We start from the raw sequence: 24,316 nt of genomic DNA on the forward strand, positions 1-24,316 counted from the left end.
TACATTTTTTCCCAGTTTCACTATTTCAGAAATAGTTTTCAAATGGTAAATTAAAGTTTATCATACAAATTTACACTTTTTGAGAAATAGTTTTGAAATAGTTTTTAAAAGTTTTTCTTACATTTTCTACCTACCTATTTTTTACAGAATTGTTCACTTTTTGACGGATGGTTCACAGCAATAGTATTTGAACTTTAGCGGCTTAAATTCTAGTTGAATGTTGATTCTGTTTAGTTGATCATACTGCCAAAATCGTCCAAACCTGAAAAAGTAAGAAGAAAAAAATCACAAAGTATCAAGTTGAATATAATATTCAAATATCATATGTACTTATCTGATTATTCAGATTGATTGATGCCAATCGTTTGTTCGCTTCGTCGCATCCTCGGCGGAACAATATTGTCGGCCGGCTGCCGGCAAAATCTCTTTTGATCACCGATCGAGTTCTCCAGCACCAGCTGTTCCGTTTTTATCAAGTTCTCCACGGCGCTGAAATGATCATCAACAAAAATGTGAATTAAATATCTGGTAAATAAAATGATTTGTTTGAAAATTATACCTGCGCACAAAACGTAAACAACGACCAGCCGCACAAACGTTTCACTTCAGACTGTTTTTGCCTGCGCTAAGCGCTTGCCTGCGCGAGAGCAGGTAACGAAGCGTAGTGAGAGAAGAGAAAAGAGAGAACGCGCAAGGCAAATATTATTTTGCGTTGAATATAAATTATTGATAAATTGATTTAGAAATTAAATGCAAAAAGAGATTCTGCATTCAAAAGAAGGCAAGTCCTAACTTTTTTGATGACTGTGTTTCCTTTGATGGTTGGTGTAGATTATGCGAAACAAGGAATAACTTTCGCAGAGGATCTGAAACTTAATTTCGCCGGGACAAAACGCCCTATTTGTTTAAACTATCACACTACACCTCCACATCACCGATTCCGTTGATGCTAGAGAACGGAACCGTGATTCAGCTGGTCAATCTAACTGACCTGACACTGTGAAGATCGACGTGCGATGGTAGAGAGCGGTCCAAACGAATTAATAACTTCCGCTCGTCACACTCGAGACATTCGTCGCTGACCTAGCGGAGAGTCGAAATCGACATCGGCACAGGTGCCACGACACCAGTGATTTCGTCTAACCAGTCTAGAAACACTGTTTTGTTCTAGCCATAATGTATTAACATTGTGGAGCAAAACTGCTAGCTCCACGGCGGCCAAAAAACCTAACGCTGCCATAGTGATACGATCACTCACCGAAACACCGCGAATCAAAACCCGTCGAATTTCGCTCTAGTTTCTTCTGAGCAGGTCGTTTGCGCATTTGCGACGGCGGAGGAGTCGCTGGTTTTTGCGCTCCCGCTTGAGCAGGTTCGGGTCGAGGTACTGGTTGAGCTGCTTCCGCCGGACGTGCCGCGCCTCGGTCTTCATGCCGTCGCGTGTTGTCTCGAGGACCTTGATGTGCACCTGAAAGAAAACAACTCGGTTAGAGACGCGTTTTTTTGGCTGTAGAATCGCTCAACGCACCGCATGTTTATGCACGGCATCGGTAAAGTTCTGGATGCTTTCGGTCAGGTCCACGTTCAGGTTCTCTGACCGCTCTGACCCCAAGAACCAGAGCGAGCAGTGTTGTCTGCGCCCTCGCCGCCGTCGTCCTTTTGGTTTTAGTCCAGCTGCTCGAAGCACTTCGGGTTGACGTGGGCCAGGTTGATGTGCAGGATTCGCTCCAGGTTCTGGATTAGGTAGCGGATCTTGGACTCGACCAGTCCGTTCCACTCGAGGAGGTCGTCGGTGTTGTTCGAGGTCACCAGCAGTACGATAAAGTAGCGATACTTGAAGAAGAAGCTCGGCGCCTCAAACAGCTTGTCCCAGCCGGCCTTGCCGAGCATGATTTCGTCCGTGATCTGCATGCCGCGGTTAAACTCGTTCAGCATGATCTTCCGTGTCGAGCTAGACACGTGGAAGGTCGAGTTTTGCTGCGGATATGCCGGCGTGATGATCGGCATCAGGTGGAACCGGCCCTGCACATTCACCCGCGGATCCCACACTTGAAAGCCCAGATTCACGATGTCCGGCCGCTTCAAGAACACCGGCTGGGACCAATTCCAGCGCGAAAACACCAGAAAGAACTTGTGCACTTGCGTGGCCGCGACGACATTTGGGAGCTGACACGTCCTGGCCACCAGCATAGCCCAAGACACACCTCCAAAGTAACCCAAAGAATTGGAGTAGATTCCATGCTCTGAAAACAGAAAAAAACAGTGAATAGAAGAAAACCCCAATATTAACAAAAACCCTAAAAGATACCAACCAAAGCTCAACTTACTCTTCGCCCACAGCTTGGTCGAACGCAGCGCCAGCCGAAAGTTGTCAATGTTCTGCACCAGCCGCAGGATTTCGTCGGTGGCGCGGCATCCGTTCAGACTGCGCATCAACTTGGGGTCCAGATTCTTCAGCAGCATACCTTCGCGCAGGTCAAAGTTGTCCGGAATCTCCTTCAGCGCCAACCGCGCAAACAGCAAATCAATCTTGATGCCGTCAAAGTTCATCTTGACGTCCGGCACAAGCATCTCCTCGACGGCGCGGCACTCTGTCACCTCGGGCTGTTTCTCCAGCAGCTCGAGGAACGACCCAAAGTAGTCCTGCCGTTCGATGTTGCGCGGCGCCACGCACAGCGCGTCAATATTCGTCAATATTGTGGTTAACGGCCAGCCGGTACGACCCAAACGTGTAGATCTTTCCGCCGAGCTTCTCTGCCAGCACTTTCGGCATGTTCTTCGAGATGGACACATTGCGCACCCACTGCTTGACCAGCGTGTTCAGCTTGGACAGAATCTCCATCCGGAGGTTCAGCACGGACTCGTCCTCAAACACGTTGTACGGCTCAAAAAAACTTTGACGGCACAGGGAAAATAAAAAATCAAAACAAACATTCCTCCTCCACACGGTCAGGTGGATGTACTCAAAATCAAGTTCGATTCACTCATTTTGGACCATGCGTGGAGGAATTCATTTATGAGTTGCAACACCAAGTCAAGCAAAACATTGTAAAGCGGCCATTGTCATTTTTCAAAACATTGAGAAAAACAAGAATGAAATTTGCAATTAGTTTTTCAATTCCTATTTCATACCAATTAAGCAAACTGCGAAAATGATTTACACAACATGTGTAAAAATGGTATAGTGGTAGTTTTTTCACATAAAAATCATTCTTTTTATGGTTTTCTCGATATGTAGTGGTAGTTTAAGATTAAAGGCATTGTTTGAAGTAAAAATCCCGTCTGTTTACATTTTTGACTTCACCTTTTACAATGTTTTTCTTGAAATTGACAGTGTCATTTTAGATTTGAACTTGATTTTGTGTACCTCCAGCTGACCGTGATCAGTTCAACTGCGATTACATTATTGTGGTAAACGTAGTTGAACTGAAAAATTCGTATGAAAAAGTGCGAAACGCATTAGCAATGTGCGATTTTCAGTTACAGTGTACACCTACCAAAATAAAATGTGGTAATCTCCGGCAATTCCTCAAAATGATCAACTCACATTTTGCGTGTATCGCCCAGTTTTGACGTTTCTCTCCTTCTTCGCAAACGCCCTCCCAGTCACGGCGTTCTAGCAGGATTCTGGAAGAGTTCTCACAGAGGTGGATATTCTAACAGCATTCTACCAGAAATTTTCTACTATTTTTGCAGGATTCTGGCAACCAGCTGTGCTAGAATATTTCGTGACTGGGTTCAAGCTGATTCATCTGTGAGAAACCGGCGCAACCAGAACAAACAACAACAAGAAATCTGTCTTCGCAAGTTCTGTTTAAAAAAAAGTTATGTTAAACAAAAATTTTAGTGAATTTCTGCTCGGAAACTAGGCTTCGTATTGGGTTTGTATTTTGTATATGAAACAACAATTTAAAGGATTACGCTCCGAGGCACAATTTTTATTCAAAATAATAAGAAAACCTGGTTGAATTTGGTTAAACATATTAGAAAATCATTACAATATTTTGAACAGATATATAATATCGCGTATTGAAGTTAACCATTTGAACTTTAAAATAACCTTTTGATTTAGGATAACTATTTCAGTAAATATCCTCAAAAAGTTTTTCAAAGTCATTCAGAAAAAAATCACCATTACAAACTTTTTAAAAACCCTAATTATAACGGTAACTATTTGACAAATAATCATCCAAGTCCGCCAGTTGAACCATTTGAATTTTAAAATTACCTTATGATTTAGGGTAACCATTTGAGAAAACATCTGCAAATAGTTTTTTAAAGTTATCAAGAAAATTGTTTACCATTACAAACATTAAAATAACTCTATTACTTATGGTGATCATTTGTCAAATAGTCATCAAGGTCCACCAAATAACATTATTACAAATGGTGACCATATCTCATAAGGTTTTTTTAAGTTCCATAATCCAATCGATATAGTTTTCGTTTATCCGGGGCATAATCAAAAACCATCGGGGGAATAGTCCAAACTATATTACTACCCGGATAAACGAAAACTATATCGATTCTGGTGAGGAACTTAAAAAAACCTTATGAGATAAGGTCACCATTTGTAATAATGTTATTTGGCGGACCTTGATGACTATTTGTCAAATGGTCACCATATGTAATAAAGTTATTTTAATGTTTGTAATGGTCAACAATTTACTTGATAACTTTAAAAAACTTTTTGCAGATGTTTTCTCAAATAGTTACCCTAAATCATAAGGTAATTTTAAAATTCAAATGGTTCAACTGGCGGACTTGGATGATTATTTGTCAAATAGTTACCGTTATAATTAGGGTTTTTAAAAAGTTTGTAATGGTGATTTTTTTCTGAATGACTTTGAAAAACTTTTTGAGGATATTTACTGAAATAGTTATCCTAAATCAAAAGGTTATTTTAAAGTTCAAATGGTTAACTTCAATACGCGATATTATATATCTGTTCAAAATATTGTAATGATTTTCTAATATGTTTAACCAAATTCAACCAGGTTTTCTTATTATTTTGAATAAAAATTGTGCCTCGGAGCGTAATCCTTTAAATTGTTGTTTCATATACAAAATACAAACCCAATACGAAGCCTAGTTTCCGAGCAGAAATTCACTAAAATTTTTGTTTAACATAACTTTTTTTTAAACAGAACTTGCGAAGACAGATTTCTTGTTGTTGTTTGTTCTGGTTGCGCCGGTTTCTCACAGATGAATCAGCTTGAACCCAGTCACGAAATATTCTAGCACAGCTGGTTGCCAGAATCCTGCAAAAATAGTAGAAAATTTCTGGTAGAATGCTGTTAGAATATCCACCTCTGTGAGAACTCTTCCAGAATCCTGCTAGAACGCCGTGACTGGGAGGGCGTTTGCGAAGAAGGAGAGAAACGTCAAAACTGGGCGATACACGCAAAATGTGAGTTGATCATTTTGAGGAATTGCCGGAGATTACCACATTTTATTTTGGTAGGTGTACACTGTAACTGAAAATCGCACATTGCTAATGCGTTTCGCACTTTTTCATACGAATTTTTCAGTTCAACTACGTTTACCACAATAATGTAATCGCAGTTGAACTGATCACGGTCAGCTGGAGGTACACAAAATCAAGTTCAAATCTAAAATGACACTGTCAATTTCAAGAAAAACATTGTAAAAGGTGAAGTCAAAAATGTAAACAGACGGGATTTTTACTTCAAACAATGCCTTTAATCTTAAACTACCACTACATATCGAGAAAACCATAAAAAGAATGATTTTTATGTGAAAAAACTACCACTATACCATTTTTACACATGTTGTGTAAATCATTTTCGCAGTTTGCTTAATTGGTATGAAATAGGAATTGAAAAACTAATTGCAAATTTCATTCTTGTTTTTCTCAATGTTTTGAAAAATGACAATGGCCGTTTTACAATGTTTTGCTTGACTTGGTGTTGCAACTCATAAATGAATTCCTCCACGCATGGTCCAAAATGAGTGAATCGAACTTGATTTTGAGTACATCCAGCTGACCGTGTGGAGGAGGAATGTTTGTTTTGATTTTTTATTTTCCCTGTGCCGTCAAAGTTTTTTTTTGAGCCGTACGACGTGTTTGAGGACGAGTCCGTGTTGAACCACCGGATGGAGATTCTGTCCAAGCTGAACACGCTGGTCAAGCAGTGGGTGCGCAATGTGTCCATCTCGAAGAACATGCCGAAAGTGCTGGCAGAGAAGCTCGGCGGAAAGATCTACACTTTTGGGTCGTACCGGCTGGGCGTTAACCACAAGGGGGCGAATATTGACGCGCTGTGCGTGGCGCCGCACATCATCGAACGGCAGGACTACTTTGGGCCGAGGTGACAGAGTGCCGCGCCGTCGAGGAGGTGCTTGTGCCGGACGTCAAGATGAACTTTGACGGCATCAAGATTGATTTGCAGTTTGCGCGGTTGGCGCTGAAGGAGATTCCGGGCAACTTTGACCTGGGCGATGATATGCTGCTGAAGAATCTGGACCCCAAGTTGGTGCGCAGTCTGAACGGGTGCCGCGCCACCGACGAGATCCTGCGGCTGGTGCCCAACATTGACAACTTTCGGCTGGCGCTGCGTTCGATCAAGCTGTGGGCGAAGAGTAAGTTGAGCTTTGGTTGGTATCTTTTAGGGTTTTTGTTAATATTGGGGTTTTCTTCTATTCACTGTTTTTTTTCTGTTTTCAGAGCATGGAATCTACTCCAACTCTTTGGGTTACTTTGGAGGTGTGTCTTGGGCTATGCTGGTGGCCAGGACGTGTCAGCTCCCAAATGTCGTCGCGGCCACGCAAGTGCACAAGTTCTTTCTGGTGTTTTCGCGCTGGAATTGGCCCCAGCCGGTGTTCCTGAAGCGGCCGGACACCGTGAATCTGGGCTTTCAAGTGTGGGATCCGCGGGTGAACGTGCAGGGCCGGTTCCACCTGATGCCTATCATCACGCTGGCATATCCGCAGCAAAACTCGACCTTCCACGTGTCTAGCTCGACACGGAAGATCATGCTGAACGAGTTTAACCGCGGCATGCAGATCACGGACGAAATCATGCTCGGCAAGGCCGGCTGGGACAAGCTGTTTGAGGCGCCGAGCTTCTTCTTCAAGTATCGCTACTTTATCGTACTGCTGGTGACCTCGAACAACACCGACGACCTCCTCGAGTGGAACGGACTGGTCGAGTCCAAGATCCGCTACCTAATCCAGAACCTGGAGCGAATCCTGCACATCAACCTGGCCCACGTCAACCCGAAGTGCTTCGAGCAGCTGGACTAAAACCAAAAGGACGACGGCGGCGAGGGCGCAGACAACACTGCTCGCTCTGGTTCTTGGGGTCAGAGCGGTCAGAGAACCTGAACGTGGACCTGACCGAAAGCATCCAGAACTTTACCGATGCCGTGCATAAACATGCGGTGCGTTGAGCGATTCTACAGCCAAAAAAACGCGTCTCTAACCGAGTTGTTTTCTTTCAGGTGCACATCAAGGTCCTCGAGACAACACGCGACGGCATGAAGACCGAGGCGCGGCACGTCCGGCGGAAGCAGCTCAACCAGTACCTCGACCCGAACCTGCTCAAGCGGGAGCGCAAAAACCAGCGACTCCTCCGCCGTCGCAAATGCGCAAACGACCTGCTCAGAAGAAACTAGAGCGAAATTCGACGGGTTTTGATTCGCGGTGTTTCGGTGAGTGATCGTATCACTATGGCAGCGTTAGGTTTTTTGGCCGCCGTGGAGCTAGCAGTTTTGCTCCACAATGTTAACACATTATGGCCAGAACAAAACAGTGTTTCTAGACTGGTTGGACAAAATCACTGGTGTCGTGGCACCTGTGCCGATGTCGATTTCGACTCTCCGCTAGGTCAGCGACGAATGTCTCGAGTGTGACGAGCGGAAGTTATTAATTCGTTTGGACCGCTCTCTACCATCGCACGTCGATCTTCACAGTGTCAGGTCAGTTAGATTGACCAGCTGAATCACGGTTCCGTTCTCTAGCATCAACGGAATCGGTGATGTGGAGGTGTAGTGTGATATTTTAAACAAATAGGGCGTTTTGTCCCGGCGAAATTAAGTTTCAGATCCTCTGCGAAAGTTATTCCTTGTTTCGCATAATCTACACCATCCATCAAAGGAAACACAGTCTTCAAAAAAGTTAGGGCTTTCCTTTTTTTGAATGCAGAATCTCTTTTTGCATTAAATTTCTAAATCAATTTATCAATAATTTATATTCAACGCAAAATAATATTTGCCTTGCGCTTTCTCTCTTTTCTCTTCTCTCACTACGCTTCGTTACCTGCTCTCGCGCAGGCAAGCGCTTAGCGCAGGCAAAAACAGTCTGAAGTGAAACGTTTGTGCGGCTGGTCGTTGTTTACGTTTTGTGCGCAGGTATAATTTTCAAACAAATCATTTGATTTACCAGATATTTAATTTACATTTTTGTTGATGATCATTTCAGCGCCGTGGAGAACTTGATAAAAACGGAACAGCTGGTGCTGGAGAACTCGATCGGTGATCAAAAGAGATTTTGCCGGCAGCCGGCCGACAATATTGTTCCGCCGAGGATGCGACGAAGCGAACAAACGATTGGCATCAATCAATCTGAATAATCAGATAAGTACATATGATATTTGAATATTATATTCAACTTGATACTTTGTGATTTTTTTCTTCTTACTTTTTCAGATTTGGACGATTTTGGCAGTATGATCAACTAAACAGAATCAACATTCAACTAGAATTTAAGCCGCTAAAGTTCAAATACCATTGCTGTGAACCATCCGTCAAAAAGTGAACAATTCTGTAAAAAATAGGTAGGTAAAAAATGTAAGAAAAACTTTTAAAAACTATTTCAAAACTATTTCTCAAAAAGTGTAAATTTGTATGATTAACTTTAATTTATCGTTTGAAAACTATTTCTGAAATAGTGAAACTGGGAAAAAATGTAGGATAAACCTTAAATAACCATATGAAAACTATTTCCAAAATAGTAGCGCTAGGTAAAAATAGCAAGAAAAACCCTTAAAAACCATTTACGAACCATTTCTAAAATAGTAGCAGCAAGGTTAAAAATTGTGCGAACAACCTTAAAATACCATTTAAAAACCTTTTCTGAAATAGTAAAAACCGGAAGAAAAACGTCGCTTTTACGCGAAAATTAACTTTATTTTAACCATTACACAAATGGTAATTTGACGAAACGTTGTTCGGGGATTTTTAAGGTTACCGTTGCTAACCACCCTCAATTCAGATGGTCGAACTTTATGATAAATGGTAGGGTACCATTTCCGATATGGTATTTTTAAGGTTTTCCTATCATTTTTTAAATAGTGGTTACGATCTCTGAAATGGTGAGTAAACCATTTAACAAAAAGTTTTTTTAAGGTTCTCGTTTATGCGGGAGAGATGTAGTTACCACATACTTAACCATTATCATATAGTTACGGCACTATACAAAACCATAACGAAACTGATCGTCAAATGATGACGTTTTTATTGAAGTAAATCTAATGATTCTAACTATTTTTGAACTATTTGGGGTACAATAACCTTACACTAAACAGTTCGGATTGTTTAGACAACGTGACTCAACGAAAAAATGTACCGAGAAATTAAAAGTGAGAGTGTGTGCGTGCAACATGGAGTTAAACTTTTCGAAGTGCCATGGAAACCTTCACAGCAACTGCACAGAAAGTTTAACTCCATGTTGCACACACTCTCACTTTTAATTTCTCGACAAGTCCAAATAGTTCAAACAATTTATCAACTTTATTGAGAACAATATAGCAAAATTCCACAGATTTTAGATTTTTATAGTCAGAACCTGTAAGAACTAAAAACCTACTATAAATGCTATAGTAGAACACAATTGATGGCGGCCACATTTTTTTCGATAAGTTTGTATAATCCAAATAATTTGTCAACTTACATGAAGTAAAATTACTATACACCATACTATTTTGAATTAAAAATTTCTATAAGTCCAAATAGTTCAAACAATATTTCAACAGTATGGAGTACAATTACAGTTTGTTATATAATCCAACTATATGTTAAACAATTGGTACAAAAATTTCAACTTTTATCAAGTAAATTGATCACAGTCGATTCCTCTGGATGATAGAGAACCTTCAACACCCCCACTTCTCCTCAGATTATCAGAAAACTCCCCAAAAGAAGAAAAATGTTACGAGGGCTCATGAAATTGACTTTCACTATTCCAGAAAAAGTAGGCATGCTGTTCTTACCATGCACCAAAAATATGTGTACTACATGGTGGACTATTACTGTTCACTATAAAATGAGTCAATTGTTTGGACTACTTGGACTTATCGAAAAATACTTGCCCCCGAGCTTGCTCCCTTCTAACACAACATGTCACCAAAACCACTGAAAAACCACCAACAGATATAGATCAATCGGATAAGGCGGCAGCAGTTCGGCAGCAACGTAAATAACATCACATATAATGGCGGTAAACATTCACCAACTATCGATAGAACTTAAAAATCAAATTTGATTATATCCGAAGTAGTTATCACAACAATTGTAGGGTTCATTTTTGCGGTCTTTTTTAAAGTGTCGGCAAAGTAGTGTCGGTAAAGTAGTTTTTCAGAAACTATATAGGGAATAGTCAATTTTTTGGGCAATGACTATTTGACGTAAAATCCAAGTTTATAAAAATATTTACATATATGTATGAAAACCTCATATAGTTTTCTGCCTAACAACTAATTTCTCATATAGTAAAATCGACCAAAACTATTTTGGGAATGGAATTAATGGTTTGATATATCGTACATATATAGTTGGGTTACAATTTAATGAATAGTAGAGACCATTTGATAAATAGTTGAGTAACTATTTGTCATAAAGTAGTTATATAGTTCATGACAAAGCGTCGACGCTTTGATATGATTCGTTTTTCTTCGCCGAATGTACATGGCGCTTTGTTCATGTTCCTTTTTTTCGTCACGAGGTTCATGTACACTCAACCCCCGGTGGTTGGTCACTTTTTCGTTTGACACTTTTTTAGTTTGTACCCCGTTGGTTGGTCAAAGTCAAACTAAAAAGTGACGAACTGTCACTTTTTACACGGCGCTCACGCACACTATCAAAACAAACGTTTGGTAGTGTGTGTGAACTCCGTGTAAAAGGGGTGTCAAACTAAAACGTGACCCCGTTCGTTTGACAACAGTTGGTGTCAAACCATCGGGGTTTGAGTGTAATCTTTTGTTTGACAGGTTGACAGGGCTATATAAACAGGGACTGCTGATGGCAGAGATTTTGTTTATGTTACTTTATTTGAAATCATTATTAAACAGACTTTATTGAAGTAACTTTTGCTCATCTTTGGTGGAGAGGTAGCTTATTAGGAGTACTTTCAGAATATGCAATAACCCAGAAAGTGTCAAAATGTACATGATGCCTTTTGAAATGTTACCGTCGATTTGATTTAATTTAAATCAAATTTTGACAGGTTTGAAAAAGATACACGCACGTTCAAAATCACTCAGTTTTCGTCACACCCAAGCTTACTCATAAATGAGTAAATGGGGCATCGTTCTAAAAGGATTCTAGCAGAGTTCTCACAGAGCTGAATATTCTTACAGCATTCTAGAAGAAATGGTCCACCGTTCTAGCAGGATTCTGTTAGAATATTTCGTGACTGGGTTGGGGCCAATGTGCTGTACACTGAGATTCAGCATTACACCCCAGTCACGACGTTCTAGCAGGATTCTAGCAGGGTTCTTACAGAGCTGGATATTCTTACAGAATACTAGCAGAAATGTTCCACCGTTCTAGTAGGATTCTGACAGAACCGGCTCTGCTAGAATATTTCGTGACTGGGACATTGTTCAATTAACTTTTACACACTTGTATGGGATTTTTCAGTTTTGAGTTCAGATTCAATTGGGTACTAAAATGCCGCTCGCAGCTAGTCCGTCCCATATGTAATTTCGTCAATTTAGAGGTGAAGATGCAGTTTGGTTCAAAATCATGTAAACTATCAGAAAACCCAATAAAATTTAGTACTTTGTTCTAGTAAACTGGAGAAAATCTATTTTTTAGTTAAATTCTAATACGTGACAAATTTAACATGCGTTTTTCTCGGCTTGCTGTTTTTACATAAGGCTTTCTAGTCAGAAATTTACCAACACATTCAAAGTATGTTCACATAACAGCTGGAGGTTTGTTTGCATCAGGTTTCCTATCTCTTTCTAGGAAAAGTTTTTTGTCAGGCGACTTTTAGTTAGTTTTTTTGACTGACCGCCCGATATGTCAGCCAACATACTTCGCAGGGCTGTGACAGCTCGAGCTCGCTCATTGTTTGCATCAGCACACTATGACGAGAAGTTCGTCATTTTTGGGTTAAATTATATTGTTTCCACTGAGCCTAGAAAGCCTTATATGGGACGGACTCGATTAGAGCGGCAGTAAAGGGAGCGTTCTTTTATTACGTAACGCAGTAGGGGGGAGGGGGGGTCGGAGGCCGTGTAACGCTCCATACAAAATTTTTAAAATTTGTATGGAAATTTTGTTACGAGGGGGGGGGGGAGAGGGGGTCTAAAAGTCCGATTTTTCGCGTTACGTAATAAAAGAACGCTCCCAAAGCCCTATGTAAATTTTTATTTACAACGGTAAAAAACACGATTAAAACGAGGGGTGAGACACAAGCCATAATTGATTAAAAATAATTGTTTAGTTAATTAGAATTTACGATTAGTTGATTAAGATTATCGCCAATCAATTAGTGTATTCCTACCCTTAAAATTTTATCTTGGGCTGACGGACAAACGTCAAAACATCAAAACAAAACAAACGTAAAGTAAACGTTTGCAAATTTAAGTGGCCAACCTGATTCGAAACGAAGTCTACGTGTGGTCTTCTTCCGGCCGACCGCAGTCACGGCTTCGAGAAATCAGGGGATACTTGCCCCGTCAGGAACTAGAAGGAGGAGGAGGAGGAGGGCCCGAGCTGAAAAAAAGCATCATAAAAACGGAGTCGCCGTTACAGATTCCGCGAGCAGCGGTGTATCGTCGTCGGTGTTTGGTGCGTTCAAGGGATTTGCCGGAGTGACGTAGACACCGGCGTTGAAAGCGGCCGAGGAAGGAGCCAGTCCATTTTCGCTTTCGCGGTGGCCACGATGTCCGCGCTTGGAGCCAGCATCTTTGTCACGACCAACCCGAGCAAGCAGGTCTTTTTCGGGGTTGGAAGCCCTCCGGAGGAGGACACACAGGCTCCACCCGCAAGGGCACCGGGGATGAGGAGTATGCTGCCAACGTGAAGGCGTTCAACCTGGCCGTGGCCACTAGGATTTCGGAGAAGGTCAAGGAGAATCCGGTGTGCAAGTTGACGCCGATCTTCAAAATCACGAAAAGTATCTGGATGAGATCGAGGCCAAGGAGAGTAGCAGGAAGGTGGACACAAAGGAGTCAACGGCCACAAAGGCGACGCACCAGCGACGACGACAAACACGACCGTGACACCGACTCCCGTGGCAGTCAAACCATTCAGCTTCGGGATTGGATCGACAAGTTCCACGACCGGAACCGTCCTCAGCTTCCCCAACGTGGGCAAACCCACCGAAGACAGTAAGCCGGACGAAAAGGCCACCGCCAATGACGACGTGGACGAACCATCCAAGGTAGAGTTCACGCCAGTCATGGACAAGGACAGCATCTTCCCTAAGCCGTGCAAACTGTTCGTCAAAGCCGACGGCAACAACTCGGACCGTGGCATCGGAACGCTGCACATCCAAAAGGTGGACCCTGGTACGGGCTGACACCAGCATCGGCCAGATTTTGCTTATCATTCTTAACAAGGCGGTGCCGGTGCAGGGGATTGGCAAGAACAACGTCACGATGGTGTGCATTCCGGAGATGAAACCACCGCCGACGTCGGTGTTGCTGCGGGTCAAGACCAGCGAGGAGGCCGACGAGCTGTATGAAATGCTGATCAAGCAAAACCCCAACTAAGGGTTGGAAATTTGTTTAATGGTTTTACTAAATAGGAATTAATCTTAATTTGAAAAAAGCAAGAAAAATGTTCTCATGCAAAAGGCATTATTGGGACGTAGAGCCCGATGTCATGCTACTGTGTCATGTGATCCCACATTCACTTCAAGCAAAACAATGCCAAAGGGCCGTTGTGGGTTTGTAAACAAAGAGTGTGTCCTGCTCATGCTAGAGGATGTTTAAATCTGGCATGAAAGAGATGCACTCTTTGTTTACAAACCCACAACGGCCCTTTGGCATTGTTTTGCTAGACTTCTACGACAACCATCACAACCGCAGAATCTTCTCCACCAAACCTTCACAGAAAAGACCATCTTGTACCTCAGCTCGGCCGTAACCCATGATCTACGTGCAGATCCGCTTTCATCCGGCGCGTCAACGCTTGGACGATTTCTAGAAAAAAAAACCATCGAAACGCAAACGATGACCTTGCAGACGATGTCACCTCCACCACACCAGCACCACGCTGCGGTACATCCGCCGGCCTTTTGATCAAGGGCGAGGGCAAAAAGTATGTTGTCACCGGAACAAAATCGCAGCAGTAGAACTTGAAACTCGTCATTCAGGATGATGAGGACGATGAGACGCGAAAGACAAACCGACATCGGTGGCTGGGAGAATGCCAAACATGTCGGTATTCCGACGTCGAAAAAGGCGTCCATTTCGGCGCCGGAGTTCTCATTACTCCGTCAATCAAGCCCTTCTTGAACAAGGGATCGCTTGTGGAAGAGAGACAGGCGGGAGTTTGGCCGCGGTAGTAGATGTTGCACACTTGATCTGTTTGTCCTAGGTCAGCTTTGTTGGTCCCTACAACATCATGGGCGTGTTCTGCCTCCAGCTTCCGCATCTGGCAGGCCTGCTGCATCTATCCGCGCTCCTCCTGCTCTCGTTTGGTCAAAATCTTCCGATCTTTCGCCGACAGCTTCTTGTCATTGGTCTCCTTCTTCTGCAGCACCAAGTTGGCCGGATTCAGCAGGCCTCCAATGAGAGTTTGCTACTGGTTGAGGTCACGCCGAAATCCATGCTCCGGCTGTGCCTGGAACCTGCCTGCACCGAATAAAACCGCACAACAGATTAGTTTTAAAGTTTAGTGTTTTCCTGCAGTTCAGATCAAAGATAGAGACATTTTCAAGCTGTCAAAATGACTTTTCTCAACGCCAAGATAACTCAACATGAGATGGGAATGGAATGTCAAATCAGCGCTAATCAATTAGCTAGTTGACGAAAATCAGCGCTAATTAATTAGTGTAAACATGATTGATTAACTGTGTCCTGCCCCTCGGATTAAAAACTGACTGTCTGATCACTTTTTTTTATTTTAAAGCAAACAAACATATTGCAGATTACAACGATTTCTAGACGATCGAGCAAGTTGTGGAAAACTCTTCACAAATGTGCATACCTCAAACTACAGCAGGAAAAACTGTCTAAGACACACCCGAAAGTTTTGCTTCGAATCAATAATAGCATTTCTTTTAGACACTCACCACAGCAGGCAAGTGGGGTGAAGAGGGGGTGTGCATTCTGATATGTGCATATTTGAGGTGTGAATATTTTCTGGTTGTGCGTCGAATTAGGTGCAAAATTGAATGAGTGAAGTTTTCCCAGAGGAACATCACAGACAACATTCTGGGTATCTAAGTGGAAATCACCCAGCTCTCGTCAAAACCACTATAACCGAGACTTTAAAGGTAAGAACTAGATTGTCCGTCAGACCTGGACGCAAACGCAAAATTTGGCGCCTGTCATCATAGCCTGCCAGTCATCGACCATTGAACAAAGCAACCCCTGTAGATTGTTCGACTGACAGTTGTTGGAAAAATCGAACTGGCACAGCGTTCTGCGTTCACCACTGCGTCGAACGGACAATCTTGTTCTTAGCTTAACTCACAAATGAGTTTTGTGCATTTGCTACGGGGGGATGGCGTTTTGGACGCGTTGGAAAGCTCTTTTGAATACCTATTCAACGATAGGTTGCACGAGAGATCCGGACAACGTTTTCATCAATATATCTGAGATTCGGCCTCCAAAAAGCGTATAAATAACACTTAAGTGCTTATAACTTTTGATAGGGTTGTCAGATCTTCAATGTCTTGGACGCGTTGGAAAGGTCTTTTTAATACCTTTCTGAAAATGTATAGCATGACGGGTTTTTTTTTTTTACAAAAACCACCCTTTTTACAATCTTCCAGACTTTTGTTAAAATCGTTTTTTTAGAATAACTTTTGAAGTACTTAACTTAACTGCATAATTTTTAATAGCGACTTATGGGACCCCAAGACGGATCGAATGACGCCAAAACGGACAAAATCGGTTCAGCCAATGTCGAGATAATCGAGTGACAAGTTTTTGATCAACATCCCACCACACACACATACATTTGCTCAGAATTTGATTCTGAGTCGATTGGTATACATAAAGGTGGGTCTAGGAGGTCTAATTGAGAAGTTCATTTTTCGAGTGATTTTATAGCCTTTCCTCAGTGTTGTAATACAAACAAGTACGGGACACGACGTAATTATACATTTATTACAACAAACTACAAATAACAATTTAAAACGAAACTAAGACGACCCGAGCCGCAGACAGGCTGTGTCGCGGTGGACGGTCTACAATAGAATAAAGACAACACAAGTGACGACGACAATTTCTCCTCTTCCTTGCGCGCGGCTGGCATCGATCTTGTGTTGACGATCATCACAATGAGCCACCGCGCGTGATGATGTTGTGTCGTCAGGGTGGTCCTCCCAACACCTCCCCCCTTTAGTTTGAAGATGTTGTGGTGATCCTTCACGGGTGCTCTTCCAGAACGTGAAGAGTGGCGAAGAACTCCTGGCACTTGCTGAGGAGTAGCCTTGGATGGTGCGGATGTGGACTTCGAAGAACCACCCTAGTTGATCTTCAGCTGCTTCTTGCGATCACACACAAGAACGCCGTGTGGAGTTTGCGGGCTGCTGTTGTTGTTGAGCAGGATCATCGATTGCGAGTCCTGGCGATGCGATTAGCAGCCAAGAGATGCACACCAGTTGACCCGACCTTCCTTTGGGTTGACCGGGGTCCCAGGGCCAAACAGTGCATCGACGAACGGTGAGGAAACTGTCACCGGCGATGATACGTTGCCGTCCGATCAGCTGCAGTTCTGCTGGCGATGTCATAAACGCTGCGCGTCGACCCAAGGAGGTAAAGTTGAACAGCAGAAAAGCGTTGATTGATTGCCGGAGGGCCTCTCCCCCCGTTGATGATGAAGATGAGTGCTTGATGATGCTACACTCGGCAACCCCGTTGTTGTGTGGGTTGCGGTGGCCTGACCAGCTGGTTGGTCGGCCGGACTGCACGTCCTGTTTGATCTGGAGAACTGAGCCGGGTGGCGTTTCTCGCTTGGCGAGCGAAACGTACCGGAACGGGACGATGTCCGCAGTAGCGTGCTCTCCTGGACGCTGCAGTGCTTGACGTGGGTAGCTACCGTGCTGAACCTGTGCGTGTCCTCCAACCAAGCTGTCATCGATTTGACATGAACCGCAAAGTTTGCCTTCGTTGTTGTCCACCAGCTGAGTAGACGCCGGCGCGGATGTGATGCCCGGTGTGCTTGTGATGGTGGTGGACGACGGCTGAAGCGGATCGATGACTGTTAGGTTGGCGTGCTTGAGATCCGCCATCTTGTCGATGATGATCGGCGGAAGCACTGAGTGGTGCAGGTTCGTGGTGGATGTTTGGCCGGAATTACGGTGTGTGTGCTTCCGTTCCGGGCCAACTGGATGCACGGGTGCTTGAACTCGTGGTTGCTGGAACTCCGGCGCTTGATCCGACTCCACCGCTTCTTCGCCGGGTTGATCGCCAAACGGTGGGGCATCCTCGGAGAACGCACGATCATGAACGAGCTCGTGGTCGGCCAGCTGGGTAGCTGCCTGAACGAGCACCGTCAGAAGCTGTTGTTGCTGGGACAGGATCTGGAGCAACAGCGGAATGCTGTCCTCCGACAACAGATCTTCTTCCAGCAGCTCCCACATGGTCCACCTAACCTCACTCCGTTCGCGAACCGGAGGAAACTGCGGATTGCGGTCTTTCGCGCGGAACCAGCTAACCGACAATATTCGTCGCCACTTTGTTGTAATACGACGTAATTATACATTTATTACAACAAACTACAAATAACAATTTAAAACGAAACTAAGACGACCCGAGCCGCAGACAGGCTGTGTCGCGGTGGACGGTCTACAATAGAATAAAGACAACACAAGTGACGACGACAATTTCTCCTCTTCCTTGCGCGCGGCTGGCATCGATCTTGTGTTGACGATCATCACAATGAGCCACCGCGCGTGATGATGTTGTGTCGTCAGGGTGGTCCTCCCAACACTCAGTAACGTGAGGAAGGCAATAACTTTTTTTGCTTTTTTTCTTTGGGTCGATCAAACAGTGCACACTAAGAATCGGCATTACACATTTTTCAGTTTGGTTTTACACATTTGCATGATACTTTTGAGTTTAACCAGGATAACACACTTCGTGTTACCAAAGTAATATGTATAATACTGATTCTTAGTGTTTGTTATCTGAACTTCTAAGATGGCGACTTCTTCGCTACCCCCTGATTTACTCAGACCTGAGTAGTTTCCGAGACCGAAACAGAATGATTGTTACTCAGAAATGGATTATGCTAAATGTGCGTGCGTGTATATACACTCAAAATAGTATTCACCACAATGTTACATGAAAATACAGGTGATTTTTTTTTCCATATGGATGTTCATGCGTAATCTACGTGAATCTCAGGAGTCTTGGCGTTATCCATTTTCAAACGAACCAATACATTCATATGTAACATCACAAGAATTCACGTAAAAGTTGCAGCCATTTCACGCAGCACCTACCTTCTCAGAATGTGGCCATCACATGATTTTGGAGGTGATTATGGTTGTTTGGGGGTGGGGGATTTTTATTCATTTTTTTCAGTTTTTGGTGATTTCTGAACAAAGAAAACATGGAGTTGTGTTTTAACCGAGGTTTTAATTTTTTATTTTTTAAATATGACAATTTTCATGAACACACATCACAACAGAGAATCACTTCACATCACAACACAATCACTTTTCACAATATTTTTTTATATTAATTTCTCCGACATCAACCCGTTCTGAAGCACAGGCGAATAGTCCACGAATCCGGCACGCTTGCGGCCTGCAGAGAAGTCTAGTGAACAGTTTCATTCACTTCACCATTCGCGGCCAGCGCCTTCGTCACCATCTCCACGGCCTGCTTTGATTGCCTTGACTACCGTGCATTCCGGTCCCGCTGAAACATTCGCACATCCGGCCTCAAACTACAATTGGTCACGGAGGGACACCGACGATCGCGCTAAATTTTCTGGTTTCGATGCCTGGAAAATAACAACACAGAAAATTAATGCAAAAATTAGCAAAAATGGTGCAGAATATACTTACAAATGAATCTTGAATTGCTCCGGTTCTTGAATCAACCGAGACAGAAAAAAAACTAAAACCTTGATTTCGTGCCCGGCCGAAATCATGTTCAGCTGTTGAGAATCACCAGCAGACTGATTGCCTCAGACTTGCAGGCTGGCTCAAAATTTTCAGGCAGGAAAATCATGCAACCTTCCATCTCTGGTTATCGTCGTCACTTTTCACCACAATGTTGCATGAAATAGTAAGTGGATATTTTACATACCACTTTCCTTGCGAATGTGGCATGAATTTCATGCAAACCAAAATCAGCTGACATGCAAGCCACGCCTCAAATTTTTCAGGCAAGAATTTCACGTAAAATTTTGTTGTGTTAGTGTATGCTGCGTTGGAAGCAAGTAGGATTAACGTGAATGTATTGTGATAGTTGCATGACTCATGTGAAATGATGTTTGGGACCAAAAATTGGCTGCTACCGGAAATTTCATGCAACTATGTGGTGATAGTTTTTTTGAGTGTACACGTTACCCGATTTAGATTATTTTGTTTCAGCGTGCACAAATAATTTAATCATCCCAGTGGTAAATTTCCCAACCGTCATTTGACGATATCTCGACAGCCCGTTCTTGTCGTCGTTTCTCAAGGGGCGGCGCACGCAAACTTTTTGACAATTCGTTTTTGTTTTGATGTTCAAGTCGCGTTTTCAACACGATTTCCATCATGCTCTAATTCCGGTCTCGCAGGGGAAATCTTCCTCCTATGTTTCGCATAATTCCGAAATCGGTGAATGAAAATGGACGCGTTTGCCCAGCTAGTCCGGCACCGCGAACAGGCGGCGCGGAAAATCAAGGTCCACAAGACGTACATCAACGAGGATCCGAACGTGGTGAGTTTTTGGTGTGGGATTGGTTATCGATTTTGATTTGATTGGGGTCCGTTTGTTTTTTAGGAGGATGTCACGCACTGCCCTAAGTGCTGGTCGCGGAACCAGCAGAGTTCCGTCCGGTACATGTACATCAACTTGAACGAAGCGATCTACAAGTGCGAGTCGGCGAGCTGTATGTACCCGTTCCGGAATTTCAAGTTCAAAAATTACACCGACAAAACGGTTTATTATTACACGGCGTTGGACGCGGAGGAATCGGCGGTGGCAGCGCCGGTGTTGGACGACTTCTTGGAAATGAGTTCGCCGAGCAAGGGTCAGCCATCGCCGGTTAAAGGGCAGGTGGGTGCCAACAGTTCGTTGTTCGATTTCAATCTGGACTGTTTCTCGCCGGAGAAGGTCGCTTCGGGATCGTCGCCGTTGAGCAATATTAAAACGCCGGATCGGAACATTTTTGGGAGTCCGTCGTTGCTGAACTTGGTGAAGGACTTCGACACGGGATTTATTGACGATATTTTGTCGGAGCTGGGTGGCGGGGCGGGTTCACCGGAGAAGAAATCTAGTCCGGTCGTCCGGGTGACCCCGCCGAAGCCGGTTGCAACTAGCAAGCAGCTCAAGCGATGTCTGCAAATGTTCCAGCAGAAGACAGAGGTGGGGGAAGTTCAGGGCGTTTTCAAAGTACCTCCGGTTCCGGGCACGGAACCACCAGTTTCACCAAAGAGCAAGACTCGGAAGAGTCCCGGCGAGCATCGCCGGCGGCACAAGCACCCGCGACGGCCAAAGCACAGCTCGTCCAGCAGTGCCGTGTTGGACGGTCCGCTGTCGTCGGAGCAGATTCTTCAAAAGAGCCGCCTTTCGCCGCTGCAATTTATCGAATCGCTCAACAGTAGGAAACCGCCGGACGGCGGCACCAAGGAACCGACCCCGACTCCCGTGCCGGGCATCAAGCGGTTGGGCAACCAGAAGGTCGAACGCATGCTGAACTTTATCGAGCGCAGCATGAAGAAGCGCACGCCGGGGACGGAATCGCCGTCGACGTCCTCCGATGAACGGTCGCCGTTGAAGCGAGCGAACCAGTTTACCTCGGCGCGACGAAAGGACACGCGAAAGTTGTCCCTGTCGGCAGCGGTGCTGCAGGATTCGCAGTTTCGGTACGAGGGGGGTGCGGAAGAAGAGTGCCCGGAACCGGTCGTCGCTGCGAGTCCGGAGAAGGAGGTGCCACCGTCGCCGCCGAAACAACAAGCGGAGGCGCCGCCGCCCGTGCTGCCCTCGTTCGACGAGCTGATTGACTTTATTCACCCGCCCAATCCGAGTGACCCTCGGTGGAATCACGCGGCGTGATCGCCACACCAAATTGTGTTCAAATACCGTCAAGTATTGGGGCTAGCTTAATTTTTTCGCTTTAGATGAATTGAAATAAACTTGAACTGATAGAAGAATTTGCTTTATTTTTTCGGTCGCGTCTAGTCATGCGTGGTCAAGTGGCGCCGCTCCTGGAAGTACTCCTCCGGCGCCACCCCGATCATCGCACAGGCAATCTTGTTTCCAGAATTTCCCGTGGTTTTGCTGTAGTCGTGTCCCCCCTTTCCCAGATCGTCCTCAAACTCCGTAATCGAAAGTGTCCGCCCCAGAATGCTGTGCTCCCCGACCAGCGTAATCTGGTGGTCCACCATCTGGATCTTGGCCATTCCGCACGGCCGCACCACCAGGTTGCCCAGATCGCCCGCGTGCCGGTTCGTGTCCTCCGGTCCGCCGTGATCCCGCCCGTACGGGTTGTAGTGCGGTCCCGTCGAGTGCCAACCGCGGCTGAAATCGCCAAACTCGTGAATGTGCAATCCGTGCTTGCCCGGGGGCAGCCCCTCAACGCAGCCGGTCACGGTCACGGCGGTGCCACCCTGTGAAGGAGATATGGATGTTAAGGTGGCTTCTTCAGATGAAGTGATGGAACACGAGGTAGCTAGGTTTAGCTTACAAGAAATAACAAAAAATCAATTTTTATTTTGAAATGACCAAACAACGATGAGTTTTTTTTTTGTGTGTTTCACTTAGAATGGAATAGAAGAAGTCTCGTTAAGGACACAGGTTCCACTTTCCCGGGAGGGTGTTTTTTTTTGTTACGGACGCGTCTCGAATTTGATTCGTCGCGTCAACACTGCCTACAGCTTGCTACATCCGGCCGCCTTAAGCTTTGCAAATCCCAATCACGCCGCAGGCCAGCCGGGCGCCCGCATTTCCGGTGGTCTTGCTCAGCTCGTGTCCGCCCACGCCCAGATCGTCCGGATCGGCGTGCACGACCACGGTGCGGCCCAGGATGCTCAGCGGTCCGCTCAGCGAGATCTGCTTGTCGGTGATGTCGACCTTGGCCACGCCCCCCGCATCGGCCACCACATTGCCCAAATCTCCGGCGTGACGGACGGACGCGTCCGGGGCGCCGTGTTCCTTGCCGTGCGGGTTAAAGTGCGGCCCGGCCGAGGTGCACCCGTTGGTGTTGTCGCCAAACTCGTGGATGTGGAAGCCGTGGTTTCCGGCCTTCAGCCCGGTGACCTCGCCCGTTACCTTCACGGCGTCGGAATCGGCCTGCACAATGTGTGGTGCATGGAATGAGAGAAATGAGCATGATGAACATGCGTTAGTTGACTTGAAAATGAAAATTTAGTTGAACTTTCCCTACGCCTACAACCAACATCAACAAATACCAGAATCAGTCAAGTTCAACGATGCCAAATTACGCAAACGGCAAAACAAGTCTGATTCCGCTTAGCCACGAATGAAACGCAAAAATAAACGCTAAAGTTTATTTACTAGACACGATGACGAAATAGAGTTGCGATTGTGTGGGTGTGTGTCGGTGCGCAATTCATTGATAAAATCGATAGCTTGAAATTATGCAAAATGTTTGACCAAACTTTAAACAAATTCAATGATAAGCCTCATAACAATTGAAAGGTCAGACATGCAAATCCAAAATGGCAATCGAAGACACCTTTTAAAAAAGACTAATTAGTTAGCAAGTGCATTCATTATCGGAAAGTAAATAACTTCAAATAATTTAGCCAAATCATCGCCGACTGATACTAAAGATAGCCTAGAACTTTCTTAGCCTGCTTCGTCGAGTACACTCTTGAGTGTGTTTGTTATGTAAAGTACACAATCGGTACAATCGCAGCAAGCACTGATAAATACACATATTCATACGTACGAAATGTAATGGCGGAAGATAGCTAGCAAAAAAAAAAGATTGACCTCTAACCGGCGACACTAATCAAATTCTTCGAAACTCACATTCTGCTCAAAGTAAATCGTCCCCTTAACGTCTCCACTCAACACGCAGACGGCTTTGACGGGCATTCTGTGGGACGAATAGTCTGGAAAGTGTAAAAAATAAAATAAAAATTAAACGCGTTGAATAACATGGAGGAAGCGCGCTAGTTGAAGCTGCTAAACCTACCTCTTTCAAGCACGAGGAGCAAAAACTTTGCGAAATGCGACTTCACTTGCGAACGGCTGTGAGGCGAATGAAGAAGAGAAAAGGAGCCGGCGGCGACCGCTGCGATCGGGATTTCTGGCACACGTCAATTGACGGATACTAAGAATGTGTGCCATTCAGAAACGGCTTTTGCTTAACTTGCATGCAAGTTGACTTATTTTATTTTTTCCGGTTTACACGAAAAATCTAGATGTCACAGATTTGTGTAAAATTCTGCACAGATCGCCAAAACGTGGGAATACGCCGAATCGGTGTAAAAACCTTGAACCCAGAAATGCTTATTTTTTTTTTACCAGCAATTTATGTAAAATTCTACACAGATCTGGAAATCTGGGATCCTTGAAAGCGACAGTGTCTTTCTTAAAAAAATAATCAAATCGATGACGGGCGTGAATAAAATATTCTAGCAGAGCTGCTCTGCCAGAATCCTGCTAGAATGCTGTAAGAATATCTCTGTAAGAACTCTGTTAGAGTCCTGCTAGAACATCGTGATTGGGCAGTAGCGGCAACTCCCCAACAACCCA

General features: G+C 44.4%; 2 protein-coding genes and 3 pseudogenes across 3 annotated transcripts; 3 read left to right on the forward strand and 2 right to left on the reverse strand.

Moving 5' to 3' along the window:
- Positions 1 to 356: 356 nt before the first annotated feature.
- LOC128093079 (poly(A) polymerase type 3-like) lies at positions 357 to 4,416 on the reverse strand (annotated as a pseudogene).
- Positions 4,417 to 6,166: 1,750 nt separating this feature from the next.
- LOC120415343 (poly(A) polymerase alpha-like) lies at positions 6,167 to 9,376 on the forward strand (annotated as a pseudogene).
- A 2,533-nt stretch (positions 9,377 to 11,909) lies between these two features.
- Positions 11,910 to 14,007, forward strand: LOC120415279 (nuclear pore complex protein Nup50-like; annotated as a pseudogene).
- A 6,089-nt stretch (positions 14,008 to 20,096) lies between these two features.
- On the forward strand, positions 20,097 to 21,741 carry LOC120415307 (uncharacterized). Its single transcript, XM_039576785.2, has 2 exons — positions 20,097 to 20,308; positions 20,372 to 21,741. Exons 1-2 carry the CDS (start codon positions 20,210 to 20,212, stop codon positions 21,644 to 21,646), a joined length of 1,374 nt encoding a protein of 457 aa, XP_039432719.1. The 5' UTR covers positions 20,097 to 20,209; the 3' UTR covers positions 21,647 to 21,741.
- LOC120415308 (superoxide dismutase [Cu-Zn]) lies at positions 21,734 to 23,852 on the reverse strand. 2 transcript variants are annotated; one of them, XM_039576750.2, is made up of 3 exons: positions 23,754 to 23,852; positions 23,588 to 23,670; positions 21,734 to 22,200 (listed from the first exon to the last, which is right to left on the reverse strand). In XM_039576750.2, the coding sequence occupies exons 2-3, from the start codon at positions 23,651 to 23,653 to the stop codon at positions 21,769 to 21,771; spliced, it is 498 nt and encodes a 165-aa protein (XP_039432684.2). In that variant the 5' UTR covers positions 23,654 to 23,670; positions 23,754 to 23,852; the 3' UTR covers positions 21,734 to 21,768. The 2 variants fall into 2 exon arrangements, with proteins under 2 accessions (XP_039432684.2, XP_039432720.1); XM_039576786.2 differs by lacking the exon at positions 21,734 to 22,200 and adding an exon at positions 22,264 to 22,882 and having other exon boundaries at positions 23,754 to 23,825.
- Positions 23,853 to 24,316: the final 464 nt, after the last annotated feature.

Source organism: Culex pipiens, chromosome 2 (genome assembly GCF_016801865.2).
Source record: "Culex pipiens pallens isolate TS chromosome 2, TS_CPP_V2, whole genome shotgun sequence".
In the NCBI taxonomy this organism is placed as follows: domain Eukaryota; kingdom Metazoa; phylum Arthropoda; class Insecta; order Diptera; family Culicidae; genus Culex; species Culex pipiens.

What these genes read in the sequence shown, in the direction of transcription:
- LOC120415308 (XM_039576750.2), bottom strand. Translation starts at nt 23,653, where the DNA reads ATGCCCGTCAAAGCCGTCTGCGTGTTGAGTGGAGACGTTAAGGGGACG. An exon ending in CGATTTACTTTGAGCAGAAT is followed by an intron (nt 22,201 to 23,587) that starts GTGAGTTTCGAA and finishes TCTCCTTCACAG; the next exon opens with GGTGGCACCGCCGTGACCGT.
- LOC120415307 (XM_039576785.2), top strand. Translation starts at nt 20,210, where the DNA reads ATGAAAATGGACGCGTTTGCCCAGCTAGTCCGGCACCGCGAACAGGCG. An exon ending in TCAACGAGGATCCGAACGTG is followed by an intron (nt 20,309 to 20,371) that starts GTGAGTTTTTGG and finishes TTTGTTTTTTAG; the next exon opens with GAGGATGTCACGCACTGCCC.